The sequence below is a fragment of the Odontesthes bonariensis genome, chromosome 13 (genome assembly GCF_027942865.1).
Source record: "Odontesthes bonariensis isolate fOdoBon6 chromosome 13, fOdoBon6.hap1, whole genome shotgun sequence".
NCBI classification, from domain to species: Eukaryota; Metazoa; Chordata; class Actinopteri; order Atheriniformes; family Atherinopsidae; genus Odontesthes; species Odontesthes bonariensis.
Window position 1 is genome coordinate 15,620,746 of NC_134518.1, and position 17,728 is coordinate 15,638,473.

General features: G+C 40.6%; 1 protein-coding gene across 1 annotated transcript in view; it reads left to right on the forward strand.

The window, feature by feature from the left end:
- The window catches only part of flt4 (fms related receptor tyrosine kinase 4), a 49,899-nt gene that overhangs the window by 8,649 nt on the left and 23,522 nt on the right, over window positions 1–17,728 (forward strand). Inside the window, exons 2-5 of the mRNA XM_075481135.1 lie at window positions 12,662–12,758; window positions 14,463–14,737; window positions 16,840–16,982; window positions 17,082–17,256. Of these exons, the coding sequence (XP_075337250.1) occupies window positions 12,662–12,758; window positions 14,463–14,737; window positions 16,840–16,982; window positions 17,082–17,256 (690 nt within the window). The remainder of the gene's footprint in view (window positions 1–12,661; window positions 12,759–14,462; window positions 14,738–16,839; window positions 16,983–17,081; window positions 17,257–17,728) is intronic.

Genomic DNA, 17,728 nt, shown 5'->3' on the forward strand with positions numbered 1-17,728 from the left:
GTTGTGATTACTTTATGTGTGAAACCCTGTGCCTTCACTTTTGAACGCCCCCCCATCGCATCCTCTTCGCCAAGCCAAGACTCTGAGAAAGGCCTTATTTGTTTATACAAGGTTCCTCTTTTCCTATTCCTGTCATGTGACTGATCAGAGACAAAACTTTAGAGGAGCAAGAAAAACACTGGCGACAAATCTTCACTGCCCATGAAAAAGGGAAGTGCGAGCGAATCGTGAACATGATAAAGAAAACAGGAAATTTGCTCGCAATGAAAAACACTGCTGTGCCTTTTGCACGAGGTTTAATGTGCCCCGCGTGGTGCCTTTGAAGAGAGGAGCTCTCGTCTTCATACTTTACCTTCGGTGCTTCCAGCTCCCGCCTGCCTTGTGACTGCGAGCCTGGCAGAGCAGCTTTACATTTTTAACTAGCTTCGAGTGCTTAATGGCACCTACTCTAAGCTCTTTCCCCTTTGTGCGTGCATGATTCATCCAGTCAGCAGGTGCCCTCCATCAGCTTTAAAGACCCTGGCCAGCATAAATGTGACAAAATCATTAGAATGAGCCCTGAAGCAAAGTAAAATGTGAATGTATATTTGCAGAAGCCCATAAGAGGGTTAGAGGCCTGCTAGTGTATACACAACTGTTCATACAATGCCTTGTTAAGATATTCATTTGCAAAATTCTGTTTTGGTGGTGATGATGTCGGAAATGACTAACAAGCCCTCTAACTGAAACACTCATATTGCTTATTTGTTCATACCTTTAGATATGACTCTTAATAGTTCTTGTAAAGTACTGTCCCTACAGGCAGCAGAATGAAAATATGACTCATATTAATGTTTCCACATCAGAGCAGACGTCTTTCTCAAGTGTTTTCTTTGAGCATACTTTCAGTGTTCCGAATACAAAAACACTACTAAAAGTCTTTTGTCACTTCCCGGTTGTGTTTAGACATTAACACAACTCCAAAACAATCATGGCTAGGGCTAGAAAAACAAATTATTTTATAACACTGTACTGTCATGGATGGCATTTTTATCCTCCAGATGCAGTTATTCTCACAACCACCTGAAGCTATTGATTGAATATATTTGTCGACCGTGTCTGCCTGCATGAACGGACACTCAAATAACTCCGTGAAGGTCATATTCATGCAGTTGTGGCTGCACAGTAGAAGAATGTCTGGTCAATCTACCTGAAAATAGTTTTTATTTGCCTTTCTCACAATCGATGTTCATTAATTTGACCTCCACTGCTCGTATTGACTGCTAATTCATCATACTTAGAACAAAAGCTGATTACAAACAGTTTTTCTTAACCCTCAGTGAGCTCCAGCCAGATCAAGCTAATTGAGGTCTAGCACAAACATTAAATATTAACTGATCATCAAATTTTCTTTATTTTTTTCCACTCAAAATGTTTGAAAAACAAAAACACATACATACATGTTGCTTAAAGTGGTAAAAAAAAAAGAAACTTTCATTTTTAACTTTTTGTCTCTTTGCTCACAATGACAAACGTTTGACCAAACTTCTGCATGCCAGGTTATAAATCCTCTGTTACACCACAGAGATGCTTGTAGTTGGAATATTTGTCTCTTTGGGAACCTTGCTAAAGGCGTGAGAAAGATAAAACCCCACTGGTGTGTGCAGTGGGAAGAGCAAGTTATTGAGCCTTCCATTTGTGGGGTTTATGGATTCCTGCTGGTCTTTAGAAACAGTGGGTTACAGCAGATTACGCTGTTTTCCTTTTTATTGCTTTGGAAGAATTTTTATATTCGATGGGATAAAGTAGGAAGCAGGAAGGAAATACGAGGTCAGAAAAAAGATAAGATGTCATGAACATGCAGGATTCTGCACTTGTTATCCAAACTAAAAGCATGATGGGAAACCTTGCATCTACACTAGTAAAAATATGTTGTGTTTCCATTTCTCAGAAATATTATTTTAACGTTTCTGTTGCATTTTGGAGAAATAAATTGTTGGAAAACCCTTGGATCCTGCATCTTTTTGCACCTCTTGGCATTCTGACCCATCCAACTTAAATTAAGCCCTACTGAATATGTCTCCCCTGCATGCTGTTAACTCCTCTCAGTAGATCAGTGGCCAGTTGCACATCTTTCTTCTCTGTCAGCCAGGTATGTTGGGCTGACACATCAAAGTGCAGCCTGACATGACGCACATGCTGAGTGAACACAACAGCCTCAATTGTCCTTGAAATATTCTGACTTCTGGCACTCAGCTCAAATTTGGGCCTTCCCTCACCTCAGAGGCATGCAACCCAGTGAAGTGTGTCTAATGTAACCATCTCTATACCATCTCTGTCATGTTGTTGGCATGTTTCAGACAAGCTTTTTGCACAGCCTCACCCTTATCTGAGAAACATTTTTCCTACCCTAAGCACACATCATTTTCCCTCATTTAGTGATGCTACAAGCAAATGTTTTGAACTTATTCATGTTTGCTTGGCAGGGGCCAGCTGGACTTGGTGCAGGGTGCACACATTACTCCCACAGTGAGAAGGGCTTTTCACAACAACAAAAAGAAATCACATTTCTCAAGAGCAATGTCAACTTTTGACTAGGACGTGTTCAGTGAGCCGTCTCTGCGATGCGAGGGAGCAGTCAAATGACTGTCAATGAGGAGATCCTTTTTAAAAACCTCTGTGTCTGTTGAAGTCAGAATTGAATTATCTTAAAAAAAAATCCCTGGTGATGATGGTGTCAGATACTGAGGAGGCAATGAGCTGAACCACAAGGTTTATAATGTGATTGGAGTCGCTGCCATACCAAGCACTTTAATGAAAGAAAATTAGATAGAGAGTTAACACTTTATTGTCAGTGCTTCTAGTGCAGCTCTGTCTGAAGTCTTTGACACATCTTAATTTGTGTGTTTATGTCCTGTGTAATCATACAATAACAGAAGTAAATCAACTTGCAGCAATATTCTTTTTTTTTTTTATCCTAGTTGATTAAAGTGTGAGGCTGCTTTTTGTTAGTTGAGGCTAATCTCCAAATGCTACTGCTTATCTGTGCACCACCAGCTGGAATGCATGGGAAAAGAGGGAAACCAAGCTCAAATATGTTTTTGGCTCCCTGCCTGTGTTCGCATTTGTAAGATGGTTGTCAACGAGCCAGTCACCATCCTTATGAGTCTATTAATCCAAGGAATCGCTGTCTACAGATAGACTCTGTCTGATGGAAAATGATCCACAAAAGCGATCCGAATGAGGAGCCCCTGCCAGTGATTTTACCTGTTTGACATGCCATGTGACTTTATCTTGCTTTAGATCAGTGGCACAAGGTCTTCACAGCACAGATGTGGTCAAAATTAGATTTGCTCAACAAAATCACATTAATTTGATAGATCATCATAATTCTTGTGAGGAAAAACACTTGAAGCGCTTCTGTTACTCTCAAAGATATGCTTGACAAGTGCTTGTGGGTTTTATTCAATTGCAGGAAATCAAATAACATTTACAACTCTGTAAAAACAACTTACTGATTAATTTTCCATTTAGGACATACACAGCGTCAGTGTAGTTGTAATAAGTGCTTAAAGTTCCACAGTTCATAAAATAGTCAAGCCACAGGTGACTGGACAGATACATTTCAGGGGCCAATCAGATTTCAGCAGGGGATGATGCTGCTCTGGTCCCAGACCTTGATTCACCCATGAGTAAAGTTTGAAAAAATGTCAAATGTGGAGCCATAGCAATTTTCACTGCAGATGAAACAGTAGGAAACAGTGGCGCTGTGCATGAGTATTTGGTCAATGATTTACTGACTGGGGTTGACACGTACTTTTCAAAGAAATTGGGAATGATGGACCTCCACATTTCCAGTTTCAATGATGTAAAATCACAGGCTGTAAAGAAGATCTGGCTCCTTCAAGCTGATTCAGTGTCAGCTTGAGTGATGTGATAACAGCATCATCTAATAATTTAATAACAAAATCTGCCTGATTCGTCTGAACAGCAGATCATGTTTTTCGGAAAAATCCTACAAATGGTTTTGGATTTCTAAAGGATATGGTATTGCATCCCGGCGGGCCAAACTTATACTGTCAGGTTGTTCTAACATTCAGTAATTTGTACTACCTACCTGTTGTCCTGATAAAAAGGTTTGGAGCCACAACTTTGGATCACTCTTTTGGGTATAACATTTGGAATTTGTTCCTGTTAAATGACATCAATTAGCTGATGTGAACATCAACAGCATTTTTACAGTTTTGTAGATATTATGAGTCAATAGAAATGCACATTTGATCTGAATGGAGTTTTATTTAATTAGTGTAATGCCATGTTATTGGAGGTAAAACAAATTCCTGTCTTGGCCAACACAACCCAAAGTTAAAAAGTTGACTAAATGACTGAAATGATATGTCCTGCAAACATACACAAATATTTTGTCTTAATTATATCTATCGGTGATGTATACTTAATATAAACTGTATCTAATAAAGTAAAATCTTGTTACATGTGGTGGTCTGCAAAGGTTTGGTTATCCCCGGTTTCTCTTACCTTCGACGGTTCAATAAATACGAGATGACCTTTGGCTTGGAAGGCATAAAGTGAAATCATCATAATAGGTCAACTGTAATTTGAATTTCTCTGATATATTGCATACACACTGAAACAACGATGAAAGGTGCATCGTTGCCAATTTGAGGTCAATATGATGACCAACAAATGTTTTTACTGTGTACTTTGCTGAGAACAGCTTCCCTGACATTTCATGCGTGACAAATAGGCACCATGCAGAAACTTTAGATGTCTCGCAGCTGCAGTGCAGCGCCTCACAAAACCAGCATGGATGATATCATCTGTGAATATGGGAGCCGAAAAGAACTAATCATTTCCCGCTGCATCTCGTTCACTTTCAAGTTTAGCAAAGACCAACTGATGCACATTAAAACTCAAACTCCTAAGACCTTGCTCTAAGGTTTGGGGCAGCTGTAGCTTAGGAGGAAGAGGAGTCATCTGCCAATCAGAAGGGTGGCGGTTCGACTTCTGGCTTCCTTTGGCAAGACACTGAACACCTCATTGCTTCCGATTCGTCCATCGGTGCGTGAAGAGAGAAAAATAGAGAGCTCAGTCTGTAACGTTATATTTTACTTAGTTGTACAGAATAAGATGAGCTGTGTTTCAGCTAGACAAAAGTACTATATAAGTACAGCGTATTTATCATTTGATAATAATCAGCTCCTGAGTTTATATAAGCCGCTGTCTATGAGTCTGAAAATTAAGATAGCTGATGACAAAGAAGCAGAAGGCTGATGACCCGCAAAGTATTTACATATCGTTTTTTCCTCATTTGTGGAATGAAATTGAGAAACGGCACTGAACACAAGGAACTGGTGATCCATCGTTGATGTGCCCCGCCTTCTGCCTGATGCCAGCTTGGACAGGCCCTCCAGTGATCCTGAATTGCATTAGGTGGGGATAGAAAATGGATGGATGGATGGACGGATGGCACTTAACAGGAGTGATGGAGGTCAAGTCGAGGTCTGGTAATTCTTCACCACGAAATCCAGCATCAGAAGAAAACAAACGGTCATCAGAAAAAGGCTTTCCCCTGTGTAATGATGAAGTTAAACCAGCGCGTCTTAGCTGTAGTGAGAAAATGTATATATGTAGAAAAAAGGGTGCAGATTCTCAAGGAGTGATCACCTCTGCACCTGTCAAGCACAGAGGAGGGCTTCCACTGGGACAACCTGGAATGGCACAAAATTTCACTGTCTTACAGTTTGAAAAACTGTTCTCCTGGGGTCAAAACTGGGTTCAATTTTGCAAGGGAAATTGTTCTGGCAAAGCAGAGCTGACAACAGACTCTAATCAAGGAAAATGGCTGAATATTCTGGCAGACTGCGAGAAATATGTTAGGGAAGCAAGTGGAAGATTAGATATTACTTCACTCCTTAGAGTGAAACTGATATCAGTAAAATTCTTACTGAAGTGTAAAACAGAGGTTGGAACTTTCCATCATCTTATAAGGGAATGGGTGTTAGTGTAATAATTCAAACCATACCATAGGGGGGTTATCATCTGTGACCATGAATGCTAAAGGCAGATCATCAAATTCTGGAAGTGAACATCGCAAGACATATGAAAAAGCACTCCTGATAATACACAATGGGCTGCCTCAAAAGGTGCAAGCTGAGGATTTTACCATGGCCCTTACAGTCCCCTTGACGGTATCACATTTAATCTGTGGACAGACTTCAAAAAAGCAGTACATACAAAACAGCTGATGAATCTCACAGAACTCAAAGTCTGGAGTAGGAAAGAATGGACAAAATCCCCCAAACAATTGCTAAAAGTTTCTGAGCTGCCACAAAGTGTTTACAAGCTCTAAAAAGGAGCGTTACAAAGCAGTGACCGTGCAGGCTGCCCAAAACTTCCCTCAGACCCTTTTCCTTTCATGGTAGTGTGATGGTTTCATGCTTGCAATGCGTCATCTTTAATATTGTTCCCTCAGGTAATCGGGTCATCTTTTACTTTGTTCTTTGCAGTATCAGACATGTTACTCTCTGTTTGGTCTGTCTGTCTTCCAGTTAAAACTGTTGTTGAGGAACAAAGCCTCTATAAAATATTGTGTCTCTTAACCTTTAGTGCCATTCAGTTTATTAAGATAAATGAGCTAACCGACTGATAATAGTCGTAACCATCTGTCATGGGAAGCAGAATAAAAGGTCATGCCAGAGAAATGTGTTTATTATCACAACGAGATATGTTATCAGCCGTGGACCTCTGTGAATTGATGTGTTTGGTTTTCCTTGAATTTTGCTATATGTGATCGTACATCGAAGCAATGCGGGCCTTTAAGTGTATTTGACAGAATTACAAGCAATTACTAATGGGATTATATATTTTCTTAGGCCATTTACGGGGCTGACAGGCTGACAGGCCATGGGATCTGGTGTCTCATAGTTTGGAAATGTAGTGTATACATTGTGAAGCACATCCATATGGAACATATTGACATCTGGCACGGAAGATCTTTATCACTATGAAGCACAAGGAGAAAGAACTCACAGCTTGAGGGGAACCATGCAGAAGAGTCGCCTACAGGGCGTAGAAACGCACTCCTCCCACCTCTCATTAATCTGAAGTGTCCAAACAACAGAGAGGTCGCTGCCTGTCTGGCCTGCAGTCATGCAGCACAAAAGACGTTATGACTTTACAGTGCTTCTCTCAGCAGGTATGTTAGAGCCACTTAGGATGACAAGTTACAAGAGATCCAAAGTCATTACTAATAGAACACACATCATCCTTAAACCGACCCTGAAAACCACGTGTCAGAAGTGCTGAGCTCTGAGTTCACCAGCACATTTGTCATGGCTTCTGTCAGTTTGAATGATCTGTGAAATCTTTTGCTTCACTTCAAAGAGCTCTTAGCCCAACTCCGTGTGGGTGCAATGCCGTCTTTGTCCTCCGGTGTGAGGCACTCTGCTAATCATGCTGCAGTGTGATAGACACATCTGCTGTACGCCAGAGCATTTCAAGCAGCTAAAACTGAGCTCTCGCATTCGTAGTAAATGTATCTTTTCCAGGTTCCCCTCCCCACCAGATGCACCTCCAACATCTTGATGTTTTATCTCTCAGGGCTTACTAGTTAGTGCTGACATTTGAAAAGATTTACAATTTGCATCCTGTCTGTCAGTGTGTGATCGCTCAACAGATTGTGAGGGAAGCATCCATCACTGAGACTCCACTACAATAAGTATTTAGCTCACAGCTCATTGCTTACTCTGTGAATCCAGCTGTAGGCAAGCATCATGTCAATGCACATCAGTCTTCTATTTTCTTATGAAAGCCTGGGCTATGTTCTTAAATTACTTTGTGCACTTTTGTCTTATATTAAGAGTTTTTCTGGGTTTTTTTTTCAAATCACACCGACTTTCCCTGTAAGTGCTGGTTGTAAACCAAAACAGACAAATTGTCAAATGCATTAAGTTAGATCTGTGTAGGTGGCCTCTGCTATTATCCCCAGGGAGGCTCCACGACAGATGCTTTAAAGCAATACGTTTTACAATCTAAAAAATCAAGTAGATTTTTGTTGCCTTTTTTGGCTTGTTTGTTTTTTTAGATTCAGTAAAAGAATGGAAAAAAATTGTAGCCTGGGTTAAAAGGATAGATTACAAATCGCAACAGTTTGAATGCAAAAACCATCCACCCTGACCTGCACTGGAACTTGTTGTTGAACTTTTGGCTGTGAGTTTCTGTCCACGATGTCTACAGAGAGAGTTCACCTGTGCGACGCCGTCAGCTAAGTTGTTGTTAGGCTACAAAAGCAGCACCTCAATCCTTTCATAGTGTTCTCTGAGGATTTCTATCACACCTCTCTTTTCCAAAAATGACCCCCTCCGGGATTAATAAAGCATTATTGAATTGAATTGGAATAAAAGTAGCTGTTTTTTGAACACAACACACACCTTTATTGGGTGGACTGATGTAAAGAACAATCACACAATGTTGTTGTAATGACAATAACTTGAGCTAAATTCGCCTATTACCAGGCCTGCAATACTTGTTGTAGGAACATGGTTCAAATGACAAACGACCAGCCTGATGTTGCAACAATTGCCGTGACTTCTTAGACATATATTTTACAATTGACAAAATAGTCAGTGATTTATCACTAGAGAGAAAAAAGAGAGGTCGTTTCCATCAATAATGACTGCACATGTTCAGAACTAGACTGTAAAGGACATTCGGGAGAGGACAAAAAATTTGAATGCAAATTTTCACTTTAATTTGGCAGAGCGACCACAGTTTTCACTATAGATGAACCTTTATTTCGTTCTCAAAACAGATGAAATTGTCTTCTGTCTCACAATTCAACTCCCTAGGCTAACCTGCGTTATCTCCAGCTTTAGAGACAGTATCTGGCTCTTCAGGAACTACATGCACAGCTATATCCTTTACATCATCTACTCATCCATTGTCCATCGGTGTGCATATGTACATATATGAATATATACTGTACATAGATAAGAAGGACTGAGTGTCTGTGTGAATGAGGCTACGGCTACACGAAAACGAAACAAGTTTTTTTTTAAAAACGGGTACGAAAATTCTTGCGACCACACGGCAACGCTGCTGTAAAGACTCAGGTCCAGACGAAAACGGATGAAAACGGATGAAAACGATGAAGTACACACGCCACTGTGTCACGCCACGCTGTGAGACAATAGAAAAGTCTCACAGCGTCAACGTTTGACTGACGCAAAAACGTTTTCACTGTAACAATGGAAACGAAACGACCTCGTTTTCAAATCTTCCCACTCTGGAACCCGTTCTCAAAAACTATCGTTTTGGGGTAGTGGGAACGCCGGCTCCGTGTGGCCGCGACAGCGAAACGATAAGAAAAAGTATCGTTTACAGTGAGAAACGTTTTCGTGTAGCCGCAGCCTGAGAAACGCATGTAGGTGCTTTGCAGAACCTGGTTGGGGTTAAAAAGTTGCGATGTAAGTGCAGCCCATTTGCCATTTATTTACCTGTCAATTATGAACCATGAGCAGGTAGCATACTTATTCCATCTATTAAAGCTTTTATCATTGAAAGCCCCTTTCTGCTGTGGCTGTAACACAGCAGGCAGCTCATGAGGAACACATTCTCACTCCCAGCTAGTGAGATACTGACGCTTGGTCAGGGGCCATAAGTGTCAAATTATAACACTCTGGGTACCCCTTTAGCGATATTTTCCAACACTGTAGATCAGTTCCTTGTGTGTTGGCAGGCGAGTTTTATAGATCATCTGGAGACCCAAGGCTGAGACTAGAAATTAGTGTAACATTTTCATTTTATTGTCATTTTCCATTATTCTTTTGCCATTGCTGTGTCTTTAGGTACCAAAACTACTTGGGTAAATTAAGAAAAGAGCTTTCATTTCCAGAGCGAGCGATGTATCATGTAACAGCGACATCTTCTGCAGGAAGTATTTGGTCTGGTTTACATCGCACAATTTTGACGCTGACAGACTTTCTATTGAAGCCTGTTGGACTGCCCTGCATGTGGAAAAATAATGCAAATGGGATCCTGACGGAGCACCCGTATGTGACGAGATGAGAAGGAGAACGGGTTGTTTCAGAGAGCCATGAGAGAGAATAAAATCAGCGAAGTTTCAGGCAAGCAAAGCAGAACAATGAGCTAGAAACCTCATAATCTCCATGAAGCCTGAAGAATCTGCAGAGTAAAGTGATAATTCTTCTTTCAAGGCGAGAGCAGATTGTGTTTCCTTGCAATATTACACAAAAACTAACGGGCTGAATTGAATGAAACCTATTTAATAGGTTTAGTGTGCAATAAGGAAGAATCCCTTGAACTATGATACCCTTTTTTGAATTTTTTCTTTTTTGAAATTTTGAGGCAGGACAGTGGCAGAGGCATACCTTGGATTTACTGTGATCTTCATTCGTATCTAAAAAAATGTAGTTCTCCACCAATCCTACTGCTAATGTTTGATACATAATTGCAGGTTGTGCTCTGAATTCAGGTTTGCTATATGATGCAAACACACAAGGCCTTAAATGTTAATGTAAAGGTGTGTGAGGTCCAGAGCTAATCAATCCACTATTCTTGAAGACCGGCCCATGCCCCCCCTCAGTGCGTGAAGGAAATTGGCTCTTCCTAAAATAGTGAAAAGTGGTCCGGACAGGAATTTCCTTTCTCACTTTTCACTTGCTTGTAGCGCTTGGGAGGTCCCATTCTGGCCCCACGAGTATGTGTCTTTGACACTGCCATCTGTTTGGCTTTACACCATTTTAAGGTGTAAGACAAAGCTGTGCTGTGTTGCAGATGGGTAGAAATGGGACTGAAGCTAGTGGCAGGTTCACATCAGAACTGAGACAATGTGTTGGGGAAACTTTGCCTCTCTTCAGAGGCAGAGTTAAAGATCTCTGAGAGAGTCGGAAGGAATACCCTGCTGGGTTCCAAGCTGGGAACCATTTATGAACTGCAGCCACTTCCAGTCTCAACCTACAGCATGTTTATTTTCTGTCAGTGTGGTTCTTCAAGTTTTCATTCAAGTGTCCTCTCATTTAGGCTGTATGAGAGATCAAAGTATTAAATCATGTCAATTTAAAAGAAGATATTTCACGATGGCTTTACTTATTAGAAGACAGAAAGTAAGAGGGCCCATACTAGCAAAGAAAAACCACGTATGAAGGTTTTTGGGAATAATGCCAATATGCATTCTTATCAAGAGAAATCCAACTCTGTGAAATAAATATGAAGCTGCAGGCAGCAGAGTTTATTTAGCTTAGTACATGAGTACTTGGAAGTCAAAGGGCACAGTATATCGGTTCAGCCCAAAGTAGCTCACGACCTGTAAAGCTCACTGCAAATACAGAAAACAGAACACTTACAAATGACAAAGCTTCAGAGCAACCAAAGAGCATTGAAGGGTGATAAATACACCTGGACAGACGCTGGGATGTCTTTGATATTGTGCCTGTTGCTGGTTTGTAACTTGAAAGATAATATCCCCTTGTTACCCACTTTAGTGTGTATTCTTTATCTCCAGCAGCATGTTTTATACAAGAATCAGTAGTTTTATATTTCTGATGAGAATGTGAGACAAAGTCCCCTATAACAACGAATACTGTAATGTATTGTATTTCATACACCAAGTTAAGGGGTATTTTTGAGTATGTGCAGTCTTGAAAAGACCCCTTGGCTGATCAGACTCCTTCCACTGGGATTGGCCTTTACCCCAAACACAATTAACTAAATATTTACATAGAATAAGTTCGCTCCATTGTGCTCCCTGGCCAGCAGGATGTGTCAGAGGATCGGGGATTGTGTACATGATTCGCAGCTGTCCAGACCTCGAGGTTTTGATTGGCAGAACATCGTGACTGACTGCTGTGAAACCACCCCTGCCACTTTCTGCCGCTGGTGCCTTGTCTCTTTTCTGTCTTACGCACATTCAAAGATATGTGAGTCAGTTTTTCACATGCTGTTTTTTGCCCAAATTCATTTTTTTGCCTATGCTCATTCAGTGTCTAAAACATATTTGATATGAGTTTTCAGATTGTTAGAATTTTTCTGTAATTGTCTTTTTACAGTTTTGCTGAGGCACAGAGTCTGATATGAAGAAAAGGCCACCATTTAATGCACAGAAATCCTCTCTACTCCAACACGGTCCCCATCTCTGCTGTTGCTCTGTTTGTGTTTTCGTCTCTAATGATATCCAGGTGGAGCATAAGTCATGCTGACACTTTTATATATGATAGACTGTAGGTGTGGAGTCTGTCTAAAAGCTAATAACACCCTGAGGGGACTCTGGGACAATAATGACATTCAAGAGCGGCCATAATAAGCAAACACAAGCCAGTGAAGTGAATGCATTGGTAATGAATCAAGGGCAAATGGTTTTTGCGTCTGTTTCAGAAGAGGAGGACGAAGGTTCAGAGCAGCGCTGTATCATCAAGAGTGAGTCAGCCATGATTTTTCTGTCTGGGTGTTATTCAGCATGAGGGACCGATTGCATTCGCCACAGATTGCCTTACAGCTTGTAAATATATAGAACAGCGTATCTCGTTTCAGATTCCTGATGTGTTTCAGAGATTTGACAGCCCAACAGCAGCACTGTCAAAACCTTGCGGCCCTGACCGACCTGTGTAACATGAATCTAACGCAGCTGCTGCGTTTGCTCCCTCAGGTCTGGTGATAGGCTTGCCTATGACTCCACCCATCCTTGACAGCCCCAGAGACGATCTAGTGATTCCAGTCCATAACACACTGTCTATTACATGCAGGTATGTGTTTGTGCTGCCCACCTTTGGGACTCTTTACGTTATTATGTGCGTAAGTTACTGTTTGTTTCTTTCTGTAGAGAGAAAAAATACACCTTAATAAAAAGAAACAGCACCTTACTGAAGTACTATACTTAACTAGAAATTTTAAATGCTTGTACTATACAAGCTCTAAGTTGTTTTATAAAAGTTTTACTACAAATATAAGAAATATGATGAGATCCATTAGTATTGAATAAAAAAGCCTGCAATGTTGTTATTCGCAGCTCTAAATGTCAGACAAAACACCAAAATTTGCACGGTTCCAGTCTCAGAAATGGGAAGATTTCATATATGTATTTCATGGATATATGAACATCAGATGATTAACAAACTTATCAACTGTTTGGTGATATTAGTACCTTAAATAATATGTAAACCCTAAATAAATGTTAATAACATTCACCTAACAGTCAATAATTGGGTAATGCTACTGTTTATAGTAATCATTTAATACTTACATGCATGTTAGCTAATTTATTAGGTACATATTAAACATATTAAGACATATTAAGCTTTAAGTAACGGCGTAATTGACGCTTTCTGGTCATTCTATTAAGCGTTCACATGTTCACTGATGCAGTAATTACTGTGTAAGTAAATTGCTAATGTCAATTGACTTCTCTGACATCCATATGTAAATTATTCTAACGGGAGACAACTGTCCAGTCAGTGATTAGAGGGATATTTATATATATGTATGCTGTAAATATATAAAACTGATTAGATTGTTGCATCCAATAAGAAAATTCTGCAGAAACAAAAGTCCCTTCCAACAGGATAAAAGTGTAACTCTTACTTTCTCGACATTTATTGAACTGCAAATGAGTCCATGTCCTATAAGACAGATTTTTCTTTTGTTCTGAAGCTTCTCCATCATTACAAGTGTTCAAACTGAGACAGTGTAATATGAATTTGCACATAATAACCACCCCATATCCATATGAAATCTCAGCTGGGCTTTCTGCTGCCAAGCTGTCACTCCATTAACCATTTTATATCTTTGGAAAAAAAAAAAGGTCTGTCTTTGGAAAGATGGTGATGCTTTTGGACTTTTCCCAGCCCAAGTCTTAAATAGTTGTTTGCATGTAAGCCTTACACAGCTGTACCACTGAGCACCTCTTGAGACGGGGTATCAATTTCATTTCAGTGAAATTAGACTCAACAGTGTGTCGTTTTCTAGGCTTTAGACAGATAGACATTATTCACGAGATCTGGAAAATCACCCACAGGCTATTTTCACTGAGCTCCATCACTTTTATGTTATATCCAGTCATCACATTTTGGCTCTGCTTGCAAATTCTGCCTATTTGTGTTCGATGGTGGCAGGTGATGAAAGCATAGCTATCGGTTTTCAGAGAGCCATTATGATTCCACGCAGTCTGGCTCATAATGCCTTCAGGTTAAGATAACTGAATTTATGTGACAGAGCACAAAGCAAACAGGGGTGTGTGGCTCTTCGTGTGCATTCAAACAAAAACAAACACACTCTCACTGGGCACAAAAACGTGAGCTTTTGTGGTTATCACGTGACAGCAGCTGGTAGAATGTGAATAATACAGAAACCAAAAAGTCAAAGTTACTTCTACAGTTACTTTGAAATACTGTACATCTGTCTTGTGATTGATAATGTATTATCAAAAAGCCAACACTAATATGTGTCCTCAGGGGACAACACACTCTGGCCTGGACCTGGCCTGATAAAGGGGTGGTTGGAAAGGAGCTCATAGACCGTCCGGACCAGCAACAGAGCATCAGGGCACCCGGGCAGAGGGTGGCCTTTATCAGTGAATGTCCCGGGCAACCAGGGAGGCCGTACTGCAAGAAACTGGTCCTGCATGAGACGCAGGGCGAAGATACAGGCTACTACTGCTGCTATTATAAAGATGTCAAGGCCATCATTGATGGCACCACTGCTGTCGGCATTTATGTCTTTGTTAGAGGTGAGTCGCACTCTCACAGCTCACACACACAACAAAAATGCTGACACAAACTGACTGGTATAAAAGAATAAAATTCATTTAAAAATGAAGTAATTTGAAGTAATTATGAGCCTGTTTTTTTTTATCATAGCTTGTCTCATCTCTCTGCCTGCTCTGACCTTGTCTGCAGCTCTGTGGAACCTGCAGCTTTTGTTTCTGTTATCCTTGGGAGGTTCACGGGAAAACCATGGCCGCCTCACTGAAACAGATCTTCTGTTTTAATAATACTTCAATATCAAAGCCGCAGCTGCATTATTAGGACTGGAAGTTGTTGAATTAGGCTCGGGAACACCCTTGAAGCTGGCAGGATTAATGTTTTGGAAATTGGAGATGCAAAGGTTTTGATAAAGGCGAGAATGATCAGCTCTTTCGCTTTTCAAAAAAGGATATCTTGTGAATTTCGAAATAATGGCACATAGCAGCAGCTCTTTTGTAATTCACCGTCTCACAAGGCCCTCAAATCTGATTAGAACAGTTTCATTTCAGTTGTTGCAGTTTTTTTTTCTCTTATATTTTCATAGCTTGTCATATACAGATTTTCTCAGTCTTGGATCTCCTTTAGGACTGTGGCTCAGGCCTTTAGGCCTGCCTCTTTATTTCTCATTGCTCTGGGTGCATGTACATGGACAACAGCAGAAAGAGAAACAGATGATTTTCATGTAGGGGATTCCTGCTGACCAGACCACTCATGTGAAATGCCTGTTTATTCCCCCTGTATTTGCAGTTAGTTTGTCCAAGTGTTGCACTGTCCATGACATAATATATCAGGATGGCCTCTGCATCCCGGATTAGTGCTACAATGGCTTGTCTTTTTTAGCTTCTGATTACTCCTGCTGGTGTGCTTCCGCTGATTCATAAAAGGGCACTTGTCATTTAATGTGCCTTTCTACCTTAAAATCCAACAATCAGTTTTTTAAATTCCTCCGGTAATTTTTTTCCATGTGGCGCAATGATTCAAACATGCACAGAGAGATGGCTCATAAGTCCAAAGATGATAAAATTCTGCTTTTCACAGCTATAGTCAGCACCATGTTCTTGAAATTAAGCCAAATGAAAATCATAGGCGTGCTTGGTCCTCTCAATAAAACAGTTTCTTGAACTTGTGTCTGTGTAATCACAGTCAGTTTGATAGTTCTTCAGAGGAGATTCTCCTCCTGTCAACCTTGAAATGATTTAGTTTCTCAAATCTATGGTGAGTCCGCTCACTTCACAGTAGCTACAGGCTTGCATATACATTTTTGTACAGACTGGCTCATAACCTTGACACTTTTCAGTCTCCTTTTACTGTTTGTCAGAGATCTCCCCTTCCAAAACTGACTGTTGTCCAATTCCTGCAGTGAGTTGTTGAGCAAACCTTAAACAGCAAGGATCTGTATGGTTATTTCAGTTGCTTCTTTTGTATTTAGACCACCTAAGGATGACATAATGACATATAAATAACCCTCTCAATAGGATCCTTTGATTGGCTTCAGAACAGCTTGAGAAGATCGCTTTCAGTGCTGTGGAAAAAGTATCGTAATTATAGAAGGCTTATTATGAAAAAGAAATTAAATGAGAAAAAAACAAGCAGACTATAGCCACACAATGTCTTTGGATGTTGTGCAAAATTACATGTATTGACTGGAAAGGCAGATAGATAAGGATTTTCATCACAATGTGTTCTAATACAAGGCTTTGTATTGGCATACAAAGACTGTAGGTGCAAACTGGTGACAAATATCTGTGCTTCTGTAGCTTTGAGTCAGACGATAAAAAGGGAAACATGGCAGAGCTATTTTCCTCCAACAGACAGCTGGAGGTGAAACTGCAACAGGAGGATTAAACCCCTTGGCTGTCTATCTCTCACCTGGCATGTAATAGCAGGTCTTAATTCTGTTTGCTAGCTGGGGACAGCCTGAGCGGTAATCATGTCAAACTCCACATACAGCATGTCGATGGGGGTCATTACCAAGCTGCGACGGATCTGTCTGTCCGTTCACGAAGTTACCTCAGTAATAGCTGCCATTACCCCAGCTGCTATCAGGATTACCCTTTAACAGCTCCCTGTTTCTGTTTGCATCCAGACCCTGCGCGGCTATTCCTCAACAGAGGCAGCCTCAGCGACGGCAGCACAAGTAACCTGGAGACCATTCTTATCAGACGCTCCTCTACGCATGTCATAGTGCCGTGTCTGGTCACAGTGCCAGAGGCGAACGTCACTCTCAGGGTTTGCACTCACTTTCTATAACACCTGTTGAAGCTGTCAAGTGATGCTGTTGATGACTGTATGTGAGCTGCTGCAATTAATATTATTTTTATTCCTTAGCTTTTTCCACAGTATCCAACAGCTGTTCAGATAAATGGCTCGAAGTGGGACAACAAGCGAGGCTGGTCCATTCCCAGATATATCATAGATAGTATGCAGCTGAACTTTGTTTCGTGTGTTGCCAGACTGGAAGGCAAAGACCACTCGTCTGCCACCTACATCCTCCACACTGCAGGTGAAATACATTACAGACTATTTGTGATTACTCCAAAGGTTTAAAAGGGTCCAGTCTCGGTTTCAGCATGAAATCGAGCAGATATGTAAAGAATCACATAAACCTTAACATTGGGAGTCACAAAAACACTCCTGCACCAGCACAAATATTTCAATTAGATTTGACTCTGTTCTAATTAGCTGGCAAATAAGTGGGGATGCTGAAGTCACATCAATGTCACAATAATTTTGCATGGGAGTGGTTGAGCCAATAATACCATAGTGCACACATTTCAAGGCTTTTATTTAATTATGTAATTTCCTCTAAAGCAACTCCCTTTTCTAAGTGGCACATAGGCCATTATGTCCGCATAATTAGAAGAAAATGAAGAGAAAGGAAAAAAATGGAAGATTTCAATTTAGGAATCTAACTTGATATTGAGTTCCCTTTTGTTGTAAGTGAACTTCGGGGACCCAGAAGCTCTTTTTCTATG